Source organism: Gymnogyps californianus, chromosome 1, assembly GCF_018139145.2.
Source record: "Gymnogyps californianus isolate 813 chromosome 1, ASM1813914v2, whole genome shotgun sequence".
In the NCBI taxonomy this organism is placed as follows: domain Eukaryota; kingdom Metazoa; phylum Chordata; class Aves; order Accipitriformes; family Cathartidae; genus Gymnogyps; species Gymnogyps californianus.
This window is the reverse complement of record NC_059471.1, coordinates 185,584,826-185,608,323: the sequence shown is the minus strand read 5'-3', so window position 1 is coordinate 185,608,323 and position 23,498 is coordinate 185,584,826. Positions and strand designations below refer to the sequence as shown.

General features: G+C 34.9%; 1 protein-coding gene across 1 annotated transcript in view; it reads right to left on the bottom strand.

Annotated features, from left to right (window-relative positions):
- ADAMTS20 (ADAM metallopeptidase with thrombospondin type 1 motif 20) overlaps nt 1-23,498 on the bottom strand; it is a 104,541-nt gene that overhangs the window by 36,817 nt on the left and 44,226 nt on the right. Inside the window, 17 exon segments of the mRNA XM_050912865.1 lie at nt 519-695; nt 2,159-2,320; nt 2,656-2,946; nt 3,169-3,333; nt 4,522-4,629; nt 5,947-6,069; nt 7,774-7,938; nt 8,650-8,814; nt 9,353-9,563; nt 10,251-10,377; nt 11,466-11,595; nt 11,705-11,871; nt 13,161-13,256; nt 16,615-16,732; nt 17,903-18,039; nt 18,137-18,318; nt 19,725-19,870. Of these exon segments, the coding sequence (XP_050768822.1) occupies nt 519-695; nt 2,159-2,320; nt 2,656-2,946; nt 3,169-3,333; nt 4,522-4,629; nt 5,947-6,069; nt 7,774-7,938; nt 8,650-8,814; nt 9,353-9,563; nt 10,251-10,377; nt 11,466-11,595; nt 11,705-11,871; nt 13,161-13,256; nt 16,615-16,732; nt 17,903-18,039; nt 18,137-18,318; nt 19,725-19,870 (2,670 nt within the window).

Sequence of the window (23,498 nt, the reverse complement as noted above, 5' to 3'; positions counted from 1 at the left end):
AAATTTTTATACACAAATGTACACATAATACGGAGTAAAATGTTTGATGACAGAGTGTAATATACATGTTAGTTATTTTATACTTAAATATAATATTAGAAAAAAGTTATGCAATTAAAAGCTTTTTTTTTTTTACAAATATAAATATGTAGATAATACTACATTATAAATTACAGCATACACTTTTAAATTTAAACACAGATGAAATCATAACCCTTCAAAATAGAACAACCTATTAGGTATTGCTGTTGGCTATGATGATTTCTGGTAATTTTCACAATATTCCCTATGATGTTTTATAGAGCATGATAGTGTTCCCACTGAAGTAAGTGGCTGTTTCCCATTTAATTCAATAACTGCAGGAACAATTGCTTAATAAAACTACATAGACTATATTCCACATGCATTATTATTTCACTGTTATCAAATAAAATAATAATATAATTTTTAAAAGGCAAGGGGAAATAGAGTGACGGAAAGAACAAGAAAGTGAAAAATATTAGTGAATGCTATCGTACCGATTTCCATGGTCCCCGATGCCATGAAACATCACCAGGGCAAGAATGCACATTACATTGTGCCATATTAGGTGGCTTGTCTAGAATTTCACAGTTTTGATCACCCAACATTTGGCCAGTAGGAAGCTGACAAATTACCAGTCTTGTCTTTATTCCATCTCCACAAGTTTGAGTACACTGAAATACAGAATTTTATATGCAATATTTTTGTTAAGAGTCATCACATACCATTAAACCAAAAAGATATAGCAATAATCAGTACATGCTATTATTTACTATGTCTATTTTCATATTCCCTGGATGCTCAATTCAAGAATAAGGACCTACAGTCTAATCTCATATAATGAAAAAAAAATTATCTTGCCAAAATTTTTACCGAACTACATTCTTAAAGTTTATCAGGTGATTTTCTACAAAAAGTCTCAGTTACAGAGAATCTACTCTGTCAAGGAGAAGTAACCATTTGTGAGAATAAATGTGCATATATATGTCTCTTTGATAGGAGGAAAAGATGGAAATAGGTCCTAAAACTAGTTTTCCCTGCCAGAAAAGAGAGAACTCACACACTGGGCACACTTTCTTATAGTCTAACTTATACAGACTAAGTGTAAAATACTTATAGGATGTGTTTTCTGGGTTTCAGTTTTCCCATAATTCTGCAATACCAGACAAAAATACTAATTCTCATTTCTAACGAGCTATTAAAAACAATCTGATCAAAAGTGAGTATGTTCCAATAGTTTATAGCTTTTTACTGTATTTCAGAGAATTCTAAATTAGACAAAAACTGCAGCATCTGCATTAACTGGATCCCAAGTCTGCAGCTATGGATAGAAAAAACATGACACTCAGAGTGGTCTTGAGAACTAAATGGCTAGATCTGGCCAAAATGAGGGGGAAAAACAAAGAAAAATAAAGAAGTCACTCAATTTTTCTTCTTTTTCCAACTCTAGATATTGATGTATCAAGAACAAGAAAACAGTGCAGGAATCACAAGAGGTTAGATTAGAATGAATGCCAAACTAACCAGTTTTAACTCTTTCTGTAGTGTTTGAGCAAGAATGCGTGGTCAAGATATGACATTACATGGCATGGAGAAACCGTTCTTTGTCCAATAATGTATAATGTTTCATCAAAACATTCTAACCCAGGCACACCTTTTAGATGCATGATCCTATCTTCATACTTCTAATGTGTAACTACAACCCGCTAGATACTACTACTTGCAGTTATTCTAGTCAGTACCTATGAAATTTGATGTAATAAAGTTTCTTTATAGCTTCTTGTGCTCATTTTTTTTCTTAGACTAGCTATTACACTGAGGTTTTTCTGTATACTATCCATCTTTTTGTAACAGAAAACAATTTTGTATGTCTTAAGATTCAAGACGCTACTGCAACACTCAATTTTATGTTGTAGCCTCATACAATACTTACTTCTTTTGGATGTATATTTACTCATATTTACACTACAGTTCTGGATTTGATCAAAGAACAAAGTTTACATAAACAGGTTGAAAGTCATTCTTTTTAAATAAGTAAAAAAACCAGTATTTGGTTCCATTCACAGTCAAATAATTATGTTACTATTTCTAAGCTTATGTGGTAAATAATGTTTCTCTGAAAATGAAATGATCTTACTTCTCCCCAATTCCCATAGTTCCATCGTGGGCAGGGTCCAGAATCACAGTGTCTTGACTCTGGAGGTTTTGTTGCCTCATCACAATAACTAGCACTTCTTCCTTCCTCATCTTGACATACTACAACTCGACGGTGAAATCCACCTGCACAAGTACTAGAGCACTACCAAAACATGTAAACATATGTATCACCATTGCATAATCAGAAAAATGTAAAATATATTGGTTAAAATAACATAAAATTATTATCTTTTAATGTTAACTTTCAAAACTGAAATTTGAAAATAAAAATTACTACCGTGTACAAGTATTTTAAAGTTGAAATGGCAGAAAAATTATGTTTTGAATTTAATATATTCTTCATACTACTAATAATAACAACATTTTTTAAAATAAATGTGCTTTTCTTCTGACCAAATCTGTACTGCAATAACGTTTCTAGAAATGTAAACACACATGTGAAAGAACAAATTCATATCTTTAAAAAAAAATTCTTACTGCTCCCCACGGTCCAGTTCTCCATTGATATCCTCCCACAGAGGGACGGTTCCACTGGTTTATATTGTCTTGTGGATGGTGTATTGGAAGGTAACCTATTTCTGGAAAATGGCTTGGTCGGTCATGTATTTTCGGAATATGATGATAAACTGGTGGACATGGTGGCATGTTACATTCTTGTTCTTTGGAAGGTTGGCCTTGAGGATCACAGTAATTCTCGTTGATTTGTTGATGATAGTTGACACAGATAACTTGTCTTGTTACTATTCCACTATCACACGTAACTGTGCACTGACCAAAAATTAACCCAACGTTTGTGACAGAACATTGATAATTAATAACCAAAGATATTCATATTTACTTTTGACAATAAGAAACGTACACTTTGTTTTTTCAAGGGATGCAATTTCAATCACACTTGCACAGAATATGAAGTCCCAATTTCTAACCAGGCACTTTGGCCAATAATCTAAATAGACACATTTAAAAAAAAAAATTACCATTAATACTTACAGGGGACCAATTTCCAACTTGCCACTCTCCACATGGGCTAAAGCAGCTTGAAATTTCAGCTGGTCGTGGTAAATGAGCACAGAAAGATTCATCTGCTATTCCTCCATGAGCATCTCTACAACTCACATAGCGAGCACGATCACCCTTCCCACAGGATGCAGAGCACTGTCAGAGAACAATCCAAGCTCATCGCACTTTAGGAGACCAAAACAAGATCATGCAAGCATCTAAAATACTAACATAGCTTAGTATCAGCTTGACTTTAGAATTAAACACTGAGAACCAGATTTCCATCTCGCACTGATAGAGCCACGCATTCAGGAAGGAAAGTGAAATATTGCTGGATGGTTTAGGCCTTAAGAATTCCCGCTGGCTTGGAACTGAATTGCATGGCCTTGATTCTGTTGAAGCAACTCAGCGTATCTGAACAGGCAGCATTTCACCCATAACATGGAATCATTATACAAAGGCAATTTTTTTATTTAATAGATAATAGAAACATTAGCGAGTAACTTCCAGAACATTTTAGTTATTACACAATATGTGTAATTTGATGCAATATTTACATCAACTGGTAAAATAAAAACTGATATTCACAATCCATTTGCCATTCTAGTTTATATTAGCATATTCCATTGAGCCCCTTCTGATGCCTTTATAGCTGAGAAGTTCAAGGTGGATATAGTGAAGAGTTTCTCAGTAGCCTCAGTCTATGCAGTCTTTACTGCTATTTAGTTAAAATTGTTGTGCAAAGATATAATTGTCTTATATGAGAATCTCAAGGGATTAATAGACACACCCACATTTTTACAGATAATTTTAAATTTTCACATCACTGTAAAGTAAAACTGATTTTCAACACTATCAAAATCAAAAACTCTTCCGTTAAACAGTTTGTGTAGAAACCATTTTTTATGCTTATTTTACAAATTATGTAAAATTAGACCTTTAAAGACCCAAACTGTTTAATATCGCTATTCACATAAAAGATTTAAATCATATTTTAGAATGAAAGATGTTCTCCATACTCAGAAACTGATCAATTATTTAAAAAAACACTTCCTTGCACACTCTCAATCACATGAAAGCTATTTTGCTCAGAACCCCAGCTCCAAGAATTCTATTTTTTTCCCCTCCTTATTTTCCCTGGCCAGATTTGAAGCACACAGAATTTGCTGGGAGTGTCTATCTCCTCCTTAAGAAACAGGTTCTTAAAAAAAATATTAGAATTCCTTTAAAATTTATCCCAAGCAGATTTCAGTTTGAAAAATATATTAATGAGAGCTTTATGGAAAAATGAGTGAAGGAAAGAAGGACTGCTCTGCAAGATGTGATCACTATTACATTACATACTGGGGTCCATGATCCATATCTCCATTGGGTCACCTTCCCCACATGAACTAGAGGAAGCGATGTAGTCCATAATTTCATATTTTCTGGACAAGAGGGCAATTCACATTCCTGTGGGGGTGAGAGAAAAGAAGCTCTCAAAATATACATTTTGGAAGAGCCAAACGTAAAGCAAATGGCTCCCAGAGAGATAGATCCTACCATTAGAATAAGCCAGCATTAATTAACAAGTAAATACCATCTTCTAACTTTTCCCTGGTATTATTCAAAGGCTTTTCATTGAATTGCTTTGTTTCAAATCGAGAGGCAAAGAAAATTTATTTGATGTTAAAACTGTAATAACTAATAATATTTGCACTTTGAGAAAGAAGCGTGTTGGACAACTTGCTGGAGACAAGGGGCATAGACATTACTGGGTCCTGTTTCATAGCCACATGCAGTACAGAACTGAGTGAAGACAGTGGCTGTGCTGTCCTGTCCTTTATACCTTCAGCTACTGAGAACACAAAATTGCCCAGTTTCAGTCAACAGCTGAACAGGTACCACAATTCAAAATACAAAGCATACTCAAACCCAGTGTTTTCACATGTAAGTGAAAATAAACGTATACCAATTACTTTGCCTTTATATTTTGAAATCTTATTCAAGAAGCCATCAGAGGGCTGGTAACTTTTGACTGGTTTACTCTGGACCATAGAATCCTTTTTTTTCTTCTTCTTCAGACAAGAAGCAGAGTATGCCCTCAAGGAGGTACCAGCTTAGCTGAATACAAATGAGATGTATCAATCTGGTGGCCAGATCAACATATTAATACATAGCACCTAAGACACCAATTGCTTTCAGTTAAAGGTAAACCCACTGACTGTATTAAAAACATTTCTTCTGAAAAATGATATATTTAAATTAAGGGAAGTGATGAAGTCAGTAAACTGAGACAAGAAGAAAAGGTAAAGAACCATATTAATACCATACTGAATCATAATTCATGTCTACACAGTTTTGAATTAATATTGTTCCAACAACTGAAGCTTTCTTCAAGTAACCATGTCGTTCTTTTAAGAACTATATATAAGCAGAATTTCAGAGAACACCAAGCCAGTTAGGCGCTATTATTAAGCATCATGGCAAGCAGTCTCCTTATGATATCCTACATGTTGGAGCTTCCCCCTGCCCCCAAATAATCAAAGGCCTTTGGACCCCTTCAATCATATACCAAATTTTCAAATCTCCAATCTCCAAATTACTCTTCTTTTACTTAATTCCCTAGGCCAAATTTGAAGTGCAGGAAAAAGCAGATAGTTTCAGTATTTTTTCCTCATTTTAGAACTCATTTCCCGCAAGTTCCCTCAAAGAGTCAGTAGACAACACTTGTATTTAGATGCTTTTAACTAAAAAGTACAATCAACTGAAAGGTATTTTTTAACTTACTTGTTTATCTCTAGGACGAGTAGCAGCATTACATTCCCTGTCATCATCCAAAATGACTCTGTAAGTCCCAGTAACACACTTGACTGCACGCATCTGGTATCCACGTCCACACGTTACAGCACACTGTTAAAGTCAATAATTTCACGCACTTGAAATAGCACTATTTATAATAAAATTTAATTTTTAATTACATTTTCTATTTTAAAACTCTTCCTAGAATGAATAGGAATGACTGCTGGGATGGTGTTAACTTTCTTCATGGCAGACCATATAGTGCTTAAACAGTGTCCATAACACATCAATATTTTGGCTATTGCTGAACAGTGCTTGTGCAGTATAAAGGCTTTCTCTTTTTCCCCTTCTACCTCCTGCAGTGAGTAGGCTGGAGGTGGGCAGGAGACTGGGAGGGAACACAGCCAGGACAGCTGACCTGAACTGATCAAAGGGACAATCCATGCTATATAATGTCATGCTCAGCAATAAAAACTGAGGTAGAGGAAGTGGCGGGGGAGGAAGTAAGGGGTGGCTTCCAAATGAATCACTAGCTGCAGCTGTTAAATGTCTTTCCCATCACTATTGGGCGTACTCTTGTCAAACTCTAAGAAGGCATCTAAAACATTACATGGCTGAAAATATTATGACATAAATCCCGTTCTATAAATGTTGTGGTTCAAGCACAAATACTGGTAAAAACCCAGGTTGTGAACAGCTATTACCAGATGGTACGGTGGAAAAACTGCAATAGAAAACTCTGCTCCAATGACATGGATTGGTAAATTGCTTGTACATGCTATTCCTGCAAGGCCATACGCAGTGATTTTTTTATTCAGAAGAATTATATCATGGGACTGAATTAATTTTTTATTTATTTTTTGCATTAAGCTTGTAGCAATGGAAAGCCAGCACCTTGTGATCAAAAGATTACTCAAAAGGAATTCAACATTACGTTAGACAACAATGTGGTTATCTCTAACGTGAAAAAATACTATGTGAGAAAAGTTCTATACAAAAGAAATGTTTAAGTTGAAAATATACTTAAATTCCAAAGGTATATTTATTCTGTATTTTACTAACAGATTATATGTAAAAAAAAATAAATATGAGCTGCTATTCAGTTACGAATTCTCACTAACATCCAAGAAACACTGAATAATCCAACACTTCTGTTGGTTTGAGTAACCTGACCTCATGAAAGCTCCATGAAGTTGAGTACCTTACTATTTTTTAATTAATTCTCATCTATTTGGTGACAAAAGTTTCCTTCGGAAATTAATTCACTTTTTTCCAGAATTTTGAAGCCACTCTGGTATACAGTAGATGAGCATCATTACACACAGGAATATATTTTTCAACAGCACTTTCACATAAAGAGAGAGCAGATCTTTTATCACTGAAGGTCAAAACAAAACATAACAACAAAATACTAAGTCTTTTTGCCTGCTATTATTAGCATATACACTTCTACGATCTTAATTAAAGCTACCACTTAAATATGCCCACACACCTATAAATATTTGGTCTTTTAGCTGTCTCATTCATCTGAACGGTTTCCTATCTACATTGTCATTATTCTAGAGATGTAATACACTCATGTGTAAAAGCATCTTTGATATTAAGGCTCAGGGTCAATGACTATTTTAGGCATTTAACTTATACGTGGGTGTCCTAAATTACAGGTTAGATAGCCAATAGGAGCAAACAAACATGTGAATCAATTCAACTAAAGTAACTGCTTAAGATCCAATTAAAATGTTTAAAAGGTATTGTTTTGCGATCACTCATGGTCTGAACTAGAAAACAAGAAGCCAGGAATCCTTATGTACTCACTGATCCCCAAGGCCCTACTTGCCAAGATGCACATTCATGAAGTTCACATGGTGTTACTGATTCTGGTCTATCCTTTGGATTACAGAAATCATCTCTCAGTTGTTCATCAGTAAGTTGGCACCATACTGGACGATGTTTCATTCCTTTGCCACATGTCACAGAACACTGTAAAATTATTAGAGTCATCAGTTTGTAAAGACATAAGCCTGCATTAATGGCTTCACTTTCCTTTCGTAATCTGTTGGATTTTAAAGATCACGTAAATAACAAAAATATTCCATGAATGTAAGTAGTCCAACAAAACTAGTTCTTTTATGAACTCTCCATTTCCTGTAAACATCAACCCAAATGCTAATACAAAGGAATCACTATTAAGTTCCTAATGCTACAAAAATATGAGAACAATGTACAGATCATTTATTTCCATTAGAATAAAGAATACTTGTTTAAAATATGAGTGCCCATATCACAGCTTTCACAGGAAAAATGTTTAAACTATCTATGATTCTTTTATACCCATATAATCTATAATAAAATGGATAAAATTCTGTTCTTCAGTTGGCTGGATGGTCCTCATTCCTTCATAAAAAAGGAAGGTATGTGTATTACTGTAGATAGATTTACTTTAAGTAGCTTCACTACCTCATTTTAATGTAACAAAATTTCAGAGAAAAATAAATTCTAGGTGTGTTTTTCAGAAGTTCTCATGCCATTTGTACATCTGTGATGTATATCAGCCAAATCCTAGGGCTTCAGAATTTTTATTATAGTGTGCCCCAAAATAGTCAGAACAAAAAACCCAAACCCTTAAAAGCAGCTTATTTTAATATCGATGACCAGGATCAAAGGCATCTTAAGTTTTACATGGTTCATTACCTCACTCCACTCACTAACAGACCAGCTTGGACATAAGAATTCATTGCAACTCTGTGTTATAACTCTTGGAAGTTCTTGGCATTCTCTGTCAGGAAGATGACGACCCAAACTGTTCATACAAAAAGCTTCTCTGGTTCTGACACCTCTTTCACAGCTCCTGGAACACTACAGTGTATAGACAATATTATGAAACAGGAAACACAACATGACAAAAGCAAGTCAAAATACATTATCAGTCTTAAAGGTGAAAGACATTAATGATTGTGTTAAACAAATGTATCCTACATTTAATCCACGGACTGCTAATACATTCACGTGAGAGAAATTTGGCACTTTGTTTAGTAGTTCCAAGATAAAACTCTTTAATGAAGATTAAAGCTGAAATTGTACTTATTCCTTTTCTCCAAAATACTCTCAGAACTAAATTATTAAGACTGTAAACAAAATATACACCTTTAACCACCAGATCTTCTCTGCTGACTTCCAAAACCAAGCCGCAAACAATTCAGCTACAGTTTCTTACAAAAATATGAGGAAGTTGCTGAAATATAAAGTTGGTATTAGCTCCTCCTACAACTCTGCATTTGTCAAACATTATTTTCTTGTAGTTCCTTAAACTAAAAAAATTGATATAGAAATAAAAATTTGATATGAACGCTAACCAGAACTATAATGGTACAATTACAAAGTTTTGAATTTGTACCTCTGACCATTCTGTGTAGTGCCAACTTGTTAACATACAGTCACCATGGCAGGGCTCTCTGGTTGGTGGTTTCTGCTGATGAGCACAGTACTTATCATCCACTGGAGCACTGAGTCCTTTTGAAATAGAGTACTTCATGCAGTGGATCTCTATAGACCGATACCCTGGGCCACACTTTGATGTGCAGTCACTTTTGCCAACATTATGCCACCTACAAGGATAAACTGTTATAGAAAGCTAACTATGTTTTAAAAAATAAGACCACGGTGAATAAAGCACTCAGAGAATGTACTAGGAATTGTCATGTAAATATAGATACGCATTTTAGGGAACAGATAAAACTGTAAAATCTGTCTCATGACTGGAATTTTCAAAACAATATAAAAGAATTTGACTCAAAGGCTTAAAAACATCTTTTTAAAGACAATCTTTTGTCTTAATCTCCTAGGTGACTTTGAAAAATGTAAGCTATAATTCTAACTGTTCATCCTCTGAACACTTCAGCGTAGGCTTTCTTGGAGTGCAAAAAAACAAGTCTGTTTCAAATTAGCTCCAGTTGTGGGTACAATTCTGGTGAAAAATGTATTCTGCCCAGCAATATAAGGTTTTGTGCCAGGATATATAGAACAGATCCACAATCCTAACAAAAGACTTTGTACTTTACCAATAAAAATTAGAAAATTACACTAGTTCTACTTAGATTCAGAGGTGTAAACATAATGTATAAACCCATTATACCAATAGATTTGAGGAAAGGAAGGAGAGACAGGAGGGATGAGGGAGGTAGAGAGGGGCAGAGGGACAAAGTATAAAGCAATCTGAATTACTTTGTTTCAATCTCTATCAACAAAAATATGTAAGACCACAATAGCTCCATCAGTTAGGAACCTCTTTTTACCTTAATTCACACTCTGTATTACACTCCTCAAAGACATCTGGTATGGCGGGTGTAAGTTCACATCTTTGATCAGACACTACCACATGATCACTTTTACGTATGCATGTCATTTTTCTTCTTCGAATACCTTGAAAAGGAAGCAAAAAAGCGAATAAAGGGCTAAAATAAGAATGCCTTTTTACACTAATGGATTCCATTCATCATTTAGGAATTTAACTGAGATATCCTATCAACACTAATTGTTGTATACAGCAGATTCTGCACAAACGTGCTGCTTTGTGCAGCTGACTACATTCCAGATGGAGAACAACCTTGTCCCAGTCACCCCTGCCATCTCCCAGCTGTATTACAGTGGTCTTACAAGGACATCAACTTCCAGAAAACTGCAAAAGTACAACAGTCCATTTACTCATCAGGTTAAGTATTCTGAATGCAACACGTCTGTCCTTTGCTAATTACCAAATTTTCAAACCACCATGTTAACTTAGAGGTTGTGATCCTTTTCTTTAAGGAAACAGAAAATTTGATCTGGAGTGCTGGGAGAAGTACCACAGTTGACAGATGCTCTGCTTCTCTAGCACATAAGCATGTCTACAGCCTGACTGAAAACCAGAAGAAACTCACCATCACATATCTACAGGCATTTCTAGCACCTGCTAATAGGAGTATCTATCAAAAATCTGTGTACGTACACTTTATATATACACTTCATACATATTGCGGTTTTATTTTTACACTGGAATGGCCTATAGAATAACAGTTAAAAAATTGTAAAACATATCCTTAAATAGCTTCACCCAATGTAGCAGATAACCAAAAAAGACAAATAAATATATATGAAAGATACTAGACAAATCAGTGACCATCTGAAAACAGGATAATGGAAGCCTAATACATATTAGTAGATATACAATACCGCTTTCTAAGGATGCATTAGACTTGATTCAACTTTTTTTTTTTATAAACCACTCCTATGGCTACAAAGAAAGGAACACACATGTAGTTTTGAATATAGAATTGCATTGCATAAATACTGAAAACAGCAAAACAAAATCAGAAGCCATTCTGTCCTTAAAGGCTCTGTGCACCAAAAGTTTACTGAGAGTGCTGAGTGTCTTCCTGACAAGTAGGGGTGAAAAATCTGAGTACTTAAGACTAGTCCCTTCCTAAATGCCATCAGGTCTTTGGTTCTGGTGACAAAAGAATTCACAGTACCTTGGCACATCCTGCTGCAGTCTTGCCAGGGTCCGTAAGGGTCCCACATAAACAGATCGCCTCTGTCTTCTATTGGGATATTGAATGAATAACGCACATCAGGGTTGTATAAATTCCCTACACACAAAACCTTAATTGAGATAAAATGAGAGCTGTTTTTCAGTGAATTTGAACATAAAATTATGAACATAATGATCATGTAGCAAATTTTCAAACTTATGAAAAAAGTAAACATGCACCTGTAAGGTTAGCTCTTCTTCGATTCTATCAGTGCTGTTAATTCGTTCTATCGTATTGTTTGAACCACTGTACTCAAAAATGGCTCCTTGTATATTGATTTCTCTTTTTGACATGCTTACAACAAAATTTCCATTCAAGATAAAATTTCCATGAATATCAGATAAAGCTATAAGTAAAATAAAATATTGGAAATAAAGCATCTATTTAATTAAAAGGTTCTATCAATAAAAACTCTTAATAATATATCTTCTCATCAACACTTAGCTTTATTTTAGTCCATGTGTAATACTTTAAAGTTGTATCAAACAGTTTCTAATGCATGAATTCAACCCTAACCATCAGTAACTTTCACCTGAGCAGCTGTCATGGATTTTCTCTGTGTTAACAACACAACTTTAATAATATTTGTTCTGCTGAAGAGTTGACTGCAGTCATCGCTTTTAAATTTGGTTAGGTTCCGCTACTGTAGAAGGAAACAATAATTATCTGTATTTCTGGCCTATTTTACAGCCCACATTCTTGTATTTGCTAGAGCTACTTTTAGTGAAGTGGCTTTTAAAGGTAAATTTTAAAGTATAAATAAATTACTAAACATTTATAGTAATAATTTAATATAATGACCAATTTATAATAATAAATATGAATAACAAGTTAAAAATTAAATTTAAAAATAAAGTAAAATTTTTAGTAAAGGCATGCTATTCAGGCATTACTACATTTGAAATGGTAGCTAGCGTCAGGGGGTGAGGGCTGTTTCTGTGTCCTGCCAGATGCATGTGCAGCAACAGGGCAACAGGTGGCAAGGAAAGCATTTTGAAAACTCTGAAGTTTGTTGAGTAGGATGGTAATGGAAGAAGAGACAGAAGGAAAATATGCACCAATATTCTCTCAGGCACTTCAGATATAACATAACTACTGTGAAATAGAACAACCAAGATTTTTGGTATAATGTGCTTATGAATTCTTTGTTCCTCTCACACACTTGCAAATTATCAACATATGATCTTTATACTCAGACATGACAGAAAAGAGAAATGTGAGACAACTGATAAGTTTGCTGAAGGTCAGACTGCTTCATTTATAAACAAAGTGTATGCTTCCAAGATTTAAAACCACAAACACCTGCATTATTCCTGAGTTCACTTGTGGAGTTTTAATTAACATTGCCACAACAAAGTAAAAAATTGACAAAATGATGAAATGTGCTATAATTCCTATTCTCTGACAAATGAACACACACACACACACACACAATTAAGAATTAGAAACCTAACAACATCTCACTCATTTTTCTGAAAACTAATATCTACAGAGAGACTCAGGCAAATGATGATACAATGTAATTAGATGTTTGCTGTAAAGACTTTATCAGACTTCTGATAATACATGTCTACAGCAGACCTCTGGCAAGAGCACAAAAACTATCCATCAATGTTATACGCAGGAGGCTTTTACCAAGGTAGTTGTCATCTTCTGGTTTCCCTGAGTAGCTATGCTGCCGAATATCAATGTTTGTTGCTCCTTTGGGGATATTTACTACAACATTGTAACCTGTAATGTAATTATTCACAAATTAATTATATACAAAAATAGTCAAATACTAGTAAATATGAACATACATTTAACTAGTTTTATTCACAAAACCCTACAGTGCACCAGTGACAACCACTGCTGAATGCCCTCATGATTTAGGAAGGAAATGTGAATATCTTCATGCATATAAAACTTTGTTGTTGGTTTTTGGGTTTTTTCGGTTTTTAATCAGTTGAACTGAACTTTTATTTTCATAACTCATTAAAATTCATTCCTGTGTTCAGAAATGTGAATTCAATTCTTTACCAATAACATGAGTTCAACCTACTCAGAAAAATCTCTAGAGAGCAGCAGTAGTCTAGAAAGCAGTCAAGTACATCCAGTGGGACTCAGGAAGCATTGTGGCTCCTCACAATTTAACCTCAAAACTTTTATACAAGTCTGAATAAGTCACTTAACATGAAATATCTCCACTCCCTGTTTATACAATCGGGTTAGCCTTTCTCTAGCTCACAAGAGTACTGCATGACAGTACTCTAAAGAATGAGTCCTAAGTACTCAAATATTGCAGTGTTGCAGGCCATACACATAGGCAGATATATCAGATAAACTAGCCATGCTTGATCCACATTCTGCTACTTAAAATGTTACCCTAGTGTGCTCCCTTCAAAATACAAATGCTTCACAAATGAGTCATCGTTTCCTGTAATATCTCCAACTACTATTATGGTAGCCTTGTCGTAAGGTAACAAAATAAGGTGCATCAAGATCTACTTTTTAGAACTGTTGCTCTGCACATAAGCATAGGTTAAAAAAAACCCCCGTTTCTCACAGATGCTGATCAAAAATTCAAAAGGATTCTTATGTCTAAGAAAAACTGAGTATGGCAAACATTGGAAACAAATAATAAACAGAAACATGTAATCTGAAGCATTGATATAATCTTTGCTGATTTTTCCACTTATTTTGCTGTGTTTAACAGTCTTGCCCTGATTTAACTTTAGTTAGTTGACTCACCTCTGTGGGTGAAAATTTAAATGGCAACATCCTTTTAAATTTCATAATTCATTAACTTCCCAGTGCTTTTAATCTATTAAAACTATGCCATGTATTTAAATGGACATTTAATCTAATCACAAGTCCAATATATTCACCAGCTGGGGGCAGCACTGCAATTGCAAATTGACACGCTGTATGCTCTGGATAAATACACAGCGTTTGGTCAATCTTCCAACATACTGGGAAGAAAACCAAAACACACTCAAAAAAGCCCCTCATCTCACACGCTGAAAACCTTGTGGTAATAGAACGACAGAAGACAAAATATGGGAGGAAACTATAAACAAAACTGCATAGCATGTTGTCAAGGATACACAGGAGAATAGATCACATACTAAGGCACTGAGAATGACCATTTTCCAGGAAATCCTCAGATACTCTAATTTGATAATTAATTACTCTAATTTAATAATAGCCAACATAATAATTATGTGTACATAATTAGATTACAATTTTCTAAATTGGGAGCTAAGTAAATTAGTATTCCAGTGTAATGAATTTCTGATGATTGTTTCGCTACTCTTTAAACACTTAATGACAACATTATAACTGTATGAATACAAGCATGCACCACAGGCTGCTACTCTCTAATTCCAAATTGTGCCTTAGTAAAATGACTCATGTCAGTATGGAAGGCGACCAGGTGAAGTTAAAAGAAAAAGACGAAGTGCACAGACTTTGGCATACTTATCTTGTGATCCTCACTCAGAACTTTTTTGGAAAAGAACATTTCCTCAGACAATGTTTTCAGTCATTAGCCTAGGGATGTCATAGGCCTCCCATGGACACTGAAGTTTTAGTGATCAGCTAGCTACAACCTCTTGTTTGCACTGCTGCACTCCTACTTGAGCACACTTGAGTGATAATCCCAAATGTTTAGCATACTATCCAGTAGTATAATTCAGTATCATCTTTTATATGCTATAATTCCAAGAATTCGAACATAATTTAAAACATTCAACTAAGTATAAAACCAAAATAATAAATCAAGGTTTTCCTCATCCCAAAACATGGGGTTTTTTTTCCCTCCAACTTGAGTTAGAAGCAAATAAGTCTGTGACAATGCAAAGCTGATAAACAGCAGAGAGTGACAGTCTCAACCATATTTGTATAAATGGCAGTTTCGTGTAACGGTCACTTGTATCAAATGTATTTGTGACAGAATTCATGTGCTGCCTATAAGCAAAAAGATCTTTCATAGAGGTGGAAAACAAAAACACTGACAGTCCTTTACTCAGAATTATCAAAATAATATATTCTTTTCCTTCAGTGTTTTGACCACATGTTCAGAAATCCAGTCTCTAATAGCTGATTGTGTTGTCTTCCAACTTCTCAGGACAGACACAAGAAAAGTTACATGTATTTGTATGGGAAGGAAAGCTGTATCCCACCTTTAAGTTTTTTGGTACTTTTTGCTTGGTGCAAGCCCTCTGCCAGGATAAAAAAAAAAAAAAAATATCCAACAGGATACTGGGCATACTTTCCTCTTTGACCAGCAATTCCTTTGTTCTATGAAGATCCTCTTTGGCAGCTCTCCAGGTATCATTTTCACTTCGCCTGTGGTCTCTTTCAACCAGTGAAGCGGCATGAAGAAGCCTTTAGGAATCTGATATTAACCTAGAGACTTCTGTCCTTACGTTCTACGCTCTTAACTACTTAACTGCACGGCTACACACATACAATAGTCTCTCCATACTTCCCAGAAAGGACTATATATAGAAAAACTATCAGTAGCTCTATTAGAGAAACTAAATCAAAGAAATAGGAATTACCAAGGTTATTCAGAAGTTTCTCATTCACTATATGCCAATGAAGAAAAAAGAACATAAACGTTGCTGTCCATGTTCTCTGGAAAGAGAAGGCTCACATTTCACAAGCTATCTTTTTCACTATAGGAAAAAAGGAACCTCATCAGCTGCTCACACCACAGACTTCTTGCTATCTCTTTACACAACCAGAAGGAGACATTGGAATAAGTCCTTCAGCTGCATAGTTTCAGATGAGAGAATGCGAAATGCAAAGCAAGAAGCATTCTTCCTTTTAAAGTACTTTTATCCTCATCACATCTTTTATTCGTGTCTTTTGTTTTGACCTTAGAGCAGATTGATTCCCCCCGCCCTTGAATGGGTTTGTGTGTCACAGTGTTTGCCTCTGCATCCTTGAGAGGGCACATGTGACTGAAAATCAGAGATATTTTTTGTTGACAGAGGCCCTAAAGAACATACACTGAAATCCCACTTCCTCAAATGTAAAACATAGTTTCTAAGCCATACTGAAATGTGCATTAAGATTTAAAAAAAAAACCAAACAAACATACCATAACGAGCACTGTTGAAAGTACCTGCAAGAGTCTTACATGAAGAATTATCACCACCACAGATTCCACATTTGTCTCTCCTTGCCTTGGAATTCAAAACGTGATCACAGCCTGCTTGCTACAAAAAAAAAAAAAAAAAAAAAAAAAAAAATTACAATAGGCCTGTGTCACTCAGCCCAATGGAAAACAATGAAAACAAACAATGTAAGCTTCCCACTCCCCAAAAATATTCTTATTCACTGTATATATCTGGTCTTCCTTGGCAATTCGTGAAAAGCCTTTTATGTTTTTGGGTGTGATGTAAGGGCAAAGCACAATAGTGCTGTTGTACTAAGAATGTACAATTCAAATACACTTAATATGCCAAGAACTGTATAAGAATACGTAACAGTATGTAAAGATCTTGTATAAAAAAATCAACATAGTGTATAAATTTTAAGTTATATTTACATTAAAAGTCTTGGAATCCTAAAAGTAGTATGTATATGTATAAGGTCATCAATTCTTTTAAAGTCTGTCATTACTGCAAAAGAAGCAAAGGAATACATGTAGACTATGCTGGTTAAACTAGCATAAGCACAATTTTTGTTTATGTATCTTTACTTAAACTTCATTTTTTTCAAATTATGATAAACAGGACAATTCTCTGGCATTTCCTCTTTCCTCTTGATTCAACACTATAAAAAAGGCTACATTTTCTCCTCATCCTGAATTTACTTAGTTTCACTGCAATTAGCAAAACAACCTGGGCTTGACAAAAAAGTCTTGAGTTGTTATAACATAGCACCTTGCTTCTCCCAACAAAATCTTGTGGCACTTCCATAACTGCCATTAAGCAAAGAATGCTGAAATGATCCCTTTCAAGGGTCAGTTCCTCCCGATTTTGCAATGAAATAATAAATATGTACTCTATCTACCCTTGGATTTTCTACTTTTTTACTTCTTTGATAGCAGAAATATGACAGCAATAAGCACACAGCATGCTTCTTTCTGCCCTTAATCCAAATTTTGGATCAGTTTCTCTCTGCTCACTTGGACAACATGAACTCTCTCACATATGAGGCTTAATGAGGAAAGACTGTGGGTCTTCAGATTCAATTGTATGTTCTTCATTTAATTGCCTCCATTTCCAGATCTTTAATTTGGTAGGGATTAAAATTAACTTAAGTAAATTCAAAACATCTTGCTTTACATGTTTTCAGTAATGGTTATTTGGATGAATATTTAATATCTACTTTACCATCTGCTAAAAGTGATTTTAATAATTAATAAGTTTAGATTTAAATACCCTGCATAAGCCTTGAACACAAAGGTCATTGGTTTCTGCTCCACAGGGAGTACCATCAGCAACTCTGTCCTTCAGCTGATAGTAGGAAGTTGTTCCAGAAACTCGGCAAAAAAGTTTACAGCGATCTTTCATAGAAACTGGAAAGAAAATCCAACAGGTTTCTTGTCTGTTTTAAAACTTTAATTAAAAGTAACATTTTTATTTCATTAATTGAAAAAAATTATAATTACTTACTACCACTGTATTTTGGAAGCCAGCGAACAGTAGACGTAAGACCGTTGATATTAAAGTGTTTGCCATCAAATTCAGAGCACTGTTGTTCCCGGAAATCTTTTTTGCCTTTTGGACATGAATCAGTATTACATGATCGAAATTTCATCCTGCGGCCAATACAGTACTTTCCTCCATTTCTTGGTCTAACAAAAATAGGTAAAACACACTCAGTTTCGAAAATTGCTGTTTTCCATGAGAAGTGGCTTGAGCCACTGATCTAAAGGGGAAAATCTCACACAGCATCCTGCCATCTGTTACTGACTTTCCCCACACACACTCTTACCTTCTATTGCACTGTGCATACATTTATACCCAAGTGAAGAAAATAAGAAGTCCGTGTAAAATACTGCTGCTGAGGTAGGTGGTAATCAAGCTACTGATGTTTATTAATGTCTATCAAATTTTTATTTCTCTTACAGTCATAATTATTTGGCCTGGGAAAAAGCATTAACTTTAATGCTTTTATCAATTTAGCTGAGAGTACAGCTCTATTTTTACAGAAGCAGCACCTCCCTCAGTAATCTGAAACTATAATTTTACAGAGTGACAAAGAAAGAAGACAGAGTTAGGAGCTGAGATGCTCTTTTCTGTAGTCCTAAAATCGGTTTCAGTTTGAGGATCAAAAGAACTAAAAAGGGAAAATTGTGGAAAACACCCCATTTACTGTAAAGTCTAAAATACATTTCCTAACTGTTATAAACCCTGCTACACAATAATTTAGTATTAGTAGGTTCTTGGGGAGGAAAAAAAGAATAAATCAATAGCATATTGATACTAACAGTTACTACAGACTGACAGAGGCATATCCAATGGGAATCTAGTCTACCGCCTCTTACTCATCAGAGAAAATTAAATAACCTGGGGTCGTTTGATTGAGGTTCATTTATCCCACTGATAATATCAAGATGACATGACTTCTAGAAAAACCCTGAAACTGCCCAGGCTGCAGCTATGGTTCTGCTTCTGGAGAAGTTAAGGGTAAAGTTCTCTTTGACTTTAATTACAGAGAATGAAACCCACATTGAATTATTCAGTCAATGGAAGTTTCTCATTATAAAGGTAAGTTGTAAACGACTCTGCTGTAACCAGTGTTCCTGGTGGGCATTACTGGTGGTGATGTTGTGAAAAAGCCTTAAATCAAAGCAAATCAAGTGTTTCACTAAAAAGATTACCAGGGAATACATCTATTTCTTTTTGCAGCTTTTACTCCAAAGAAAGCATCTCAATGTTTAAAGAAACCCTCAGCATTTAGAGTAAAGCTAGAAAAAAAGACCCTGCCAAAATAACTCTTTAGAAATATCTATAAATATGAATGATATAGTTGAGAGACAAGAGTAATCTAAAAGTTTTCAGCATATTATAGTCTGTGGACTTACCTCTCTTTTCAAACATGGCTGAAACAAGCATTTTTTTTTATTGTTGCTTCGAACTAATTTGCGCTACCCACAATGCCTTCATTTTGTTTTGAACCAAAACAAAATGTCGTAATATTTTGTTATGTCGTAATATCTTCATTATGCATTAACGTAAAACACAATAAAAAACATACTCTGGTCTATTACACAGCCTGATAGTGCTCTTGATTCCACCTCCACAAGTTCTTGAACATGAGCTATAAGGTCCCCATGGTCCCCATTCTCCATCTACAGGACGCGTCTCCATTTCTCTGCTCACACAAATTCCATGGCGGCAGTGCTGCACAGTTGACAAACAAAATAAAATTTGTAAGCCAAGCAAAAGGTTACTCTATATTTTAGGCACAGAAAGAACAAAATTTAAGAGCTCACTGCTCTTAATCTGGGTCTGGACATTCTCTCAAATGTTCAAATTCCTTTAAGATATCTTACCCAGTAGTCATATTTTCAAAAATGCTATCTCGAGTTCTTTGCTCTCTATGAAAGCTACTGGATGTTGAATATATCTTTAGGTCTTGTCACTTTATTCAAATGCCTATATAAGAATCTCAAAATCCTGATCTTGAATTCCTGATATGTCTTCATGCACAAACTTCAAAAATAGATTTACAGTCATCTTTTATGTATGAGATTCTACCAGTTTAATTTGGAAATTCATGTTGATACAAAAAGTAAAAAGGTACAATAATAAACCACCAAGAAATTCAGGGTGTTTTGAGCATCCTGAAAGCTAAATATGTAGTGGGATTGTTTGGGAAAAGCAGACAAGCATTTAAGACCTTGTTTATGCTAAAGCAAGATAATGCTATAGATTCATGCTTAAACTCAGACTTTCACACCTATAACAATAGGTGTAAAATATTTTATATTTTTATTTATTTATATTTTACAATAATTTTATATTTACTACTAATTTAACAAATTTACTACTACCATTAAAACTGAATTAATAGTTAAAGAAATAATAATTCTTAGAGCAAGATACTACATTGCAATGTCTATTGTGTTACTTCAGATTTTATTCCTGCTGAAGAACTACCTATTTCCAACCAAAAATTTACATAAAGGTGCAATTTTCATTTCATCTGCTGGGATTTACATTATTAAGAAGACAAAGATTGCAAGACTATTCTTTGTGGTCATGTCAGTTATGAGACTTCATCACCCCATATCTGTAAACTGTTATTATTTATAGAAAGTTGTAATTACTAGCTATTTTTTTTTTCAGAAGAATCAAGTGATCAATTTCTTGCTTCTAAGTATTTACTATTGAAGTCACTGACTCTGCAAATATTTATTCACTTCAGTGGTTACTCAAAAAGTACATGACTAAAAAGTCTAAATGAGAATCTTATGATTGGTGCATGTGTGACTTTTTCCAAAGAACCTGCAGGAATTACCAGCACTAATCCTATTGATGACTTATGGCAGTTGGAATTCTAATTCAGTTGTATGCTTTAGAAAATCCCAAGTGGTATATTTGATCACAACATAGTGGAATAGTTTACATACTAAAATAGAATATTTACAAGATACTATAATGTCAGCACTATGTCTCCTGCTGACTTCTATGTGGATAATGTGTCCTCAACTTTGTCCTTAATTCCAAACACCCTCTGAAGCATCAAAGACTGCCCACATCTGGAGACAAGACACTGGGCATGATGGACTGCATGGGGTCAGTGCTCATACACAATAGAGAGAATTCTTTATTTTAGATGATTGTTCGCAAACTCAGGATTAGACTGATCATTAGGTTGTTGTCAGGTGGGATTCTCCTGGTCATATTGACAAGGAGTGGCTTATTCCATCTTTCCCTGCAGTACATACATGGATCAGTCACTAGAATCATCAGAACAGATTATATCAACTCAACTGCTTGTTACTTCTGAAGCTTAGGCTTTGCCTCTCTGCTCTCGGTGACACAAAACAGCTTCAAATTACCTTAAAGTCTACAAGGGCTTTGGTAACTAAAGTCTCTGGCACATAAAACAAATCAAGAACGTCTGATACACAGAAGATAAAATAATTCAAGGATTCCACCCCTTTTTAAAACTAATTTAAATGTTACATAGAATTTCTCAAGAGTTATTACGATGTTACATATTTATTGCAGGAACTATCAATTAACACATATTTTGCTGAACACACAGAAATGATGTGTGCAATGTTTCTGAATATACCTGAATGACACAAAACTCCAATGTTGTTCAGGGGCTTTATCACTGCGTAAAGTAATTCCTAGAAGCAATTTTTCCCTCATTAGTATATGCTTTTATTATATTGATACGTATGCTCATATGCTAACTATCATTTTGCTCTCAAAATAGGAATTTGTCACAGTATCAGATTGTCCTTTCTGAGTTCTGCCTGAGTTGCTAATCCAACTTGGCGATAAAATTGCCTGCCTGTGTAATTCTTCGTCACACTGACTCTTGCACATGGGCCATATCTTTTAAGCCCTGAATGCCTTCCTCTAAGAATATGACCAATCAAGGTGATTTTCAAGCCCAAAGCAAACACAGAACAAAACCTAGCTCTATCTTGTCATACAACCATTTAAATGATCCAGCAAACTGGCCAGATCATCACTTGCTTGATGCTAAGACTAATGCTTTAACTTAACACCAAAAAGACACCATTATTTCACTGCATATCTGTATATGATTTCTCACTGCAGTGCTTACTTTTAGTTTTTATTACTTTTTTCAAGATGCCCTTAGGGTACCTTTGCACCCAAACCTTCTAGTACCTAGCATCTAGTACCTCGCAATAAAAGATAGACTTTTACATAGTGCAGCCATAAGGTAAATACGAGGAAACATTAAGAACTTGCCTTTCCAAGAACTGTCATTAGCATCTTAGGAAATAATTTTTTACTACTATAGGCTGAAGATTCTAAATCCCCCTTCACAAAATGAATACTGCATCCAAATATGGGACAGTGACCTAGAGTTTAGGTTCTTCTTCCATCCACAAAAACATTTACAATAACTTGAAGGGAGATTTCAGGAAGACAGAGTTGTAAAATGAAATTTTATACCCACAACAGCATTATTTTGATCCATAAAAATGCAAAACACATGTTGACATCTGGGATTTTAATAGCTTATTCAACAAACTTGTCTCAGCTATTATTCTGCTGCATTCCTACAGAAGCAACATGATGAAGTCACAGTAGAAAACACTGGCACCAGACGCATTCCAGATGTTCCTCTGTGCTTGCTTGAATCATTGCTTCACTGAAAATACTTTGATATACAGAACTTTCATAAACTTAAATATAATCGCTAACAATTTTTTTCCTACATTTGTTATGGCAAATATAATGTATGCATCACGTAAAGGGGTATCACTTGTAATTCCAAACATACTGATTGCAGCAAGTGGCAACTCTGCTCTAGCCAAGGTCAACAGTTGGTTTTCTGTCAAAAAGGCAAAAATTCTGACCCAAATCCACATGTAATTATTATATCTTCAGAGATGAGAGGGAGGGTTAATGGTTCAAATTTGGCATCAATGAACCTACAGGTACCCAGATTTGTATTTATTAATCACCTGCTTACAATAAGCAGTTTGACTCTTGCCTGTGGATTAAACTATGATTTGATAAACTGATTTCAGGTACTTCCAACTTATCTCATAGCTTATTGAACGTGCTAAATTTCCAGGAAAGCAATTTTGAAAGAAATTATTAAAGCTTTAATTGCCAGGCTATGCTTGATTTCAACAGAATCAAGGAGAGTGATAGATGCACGCAGAACAGGACCAGAGCTCTTCTGAAATCAAGTACTTCATACACAGCCTGGCATGACTGTCAGCAGGAAAAGGACTCCACGTCCACTCTTACTGCCTATATTTTCCAGACCACTCCCAGAGACACACATGGTTTTTGAAGATCTTGGGGC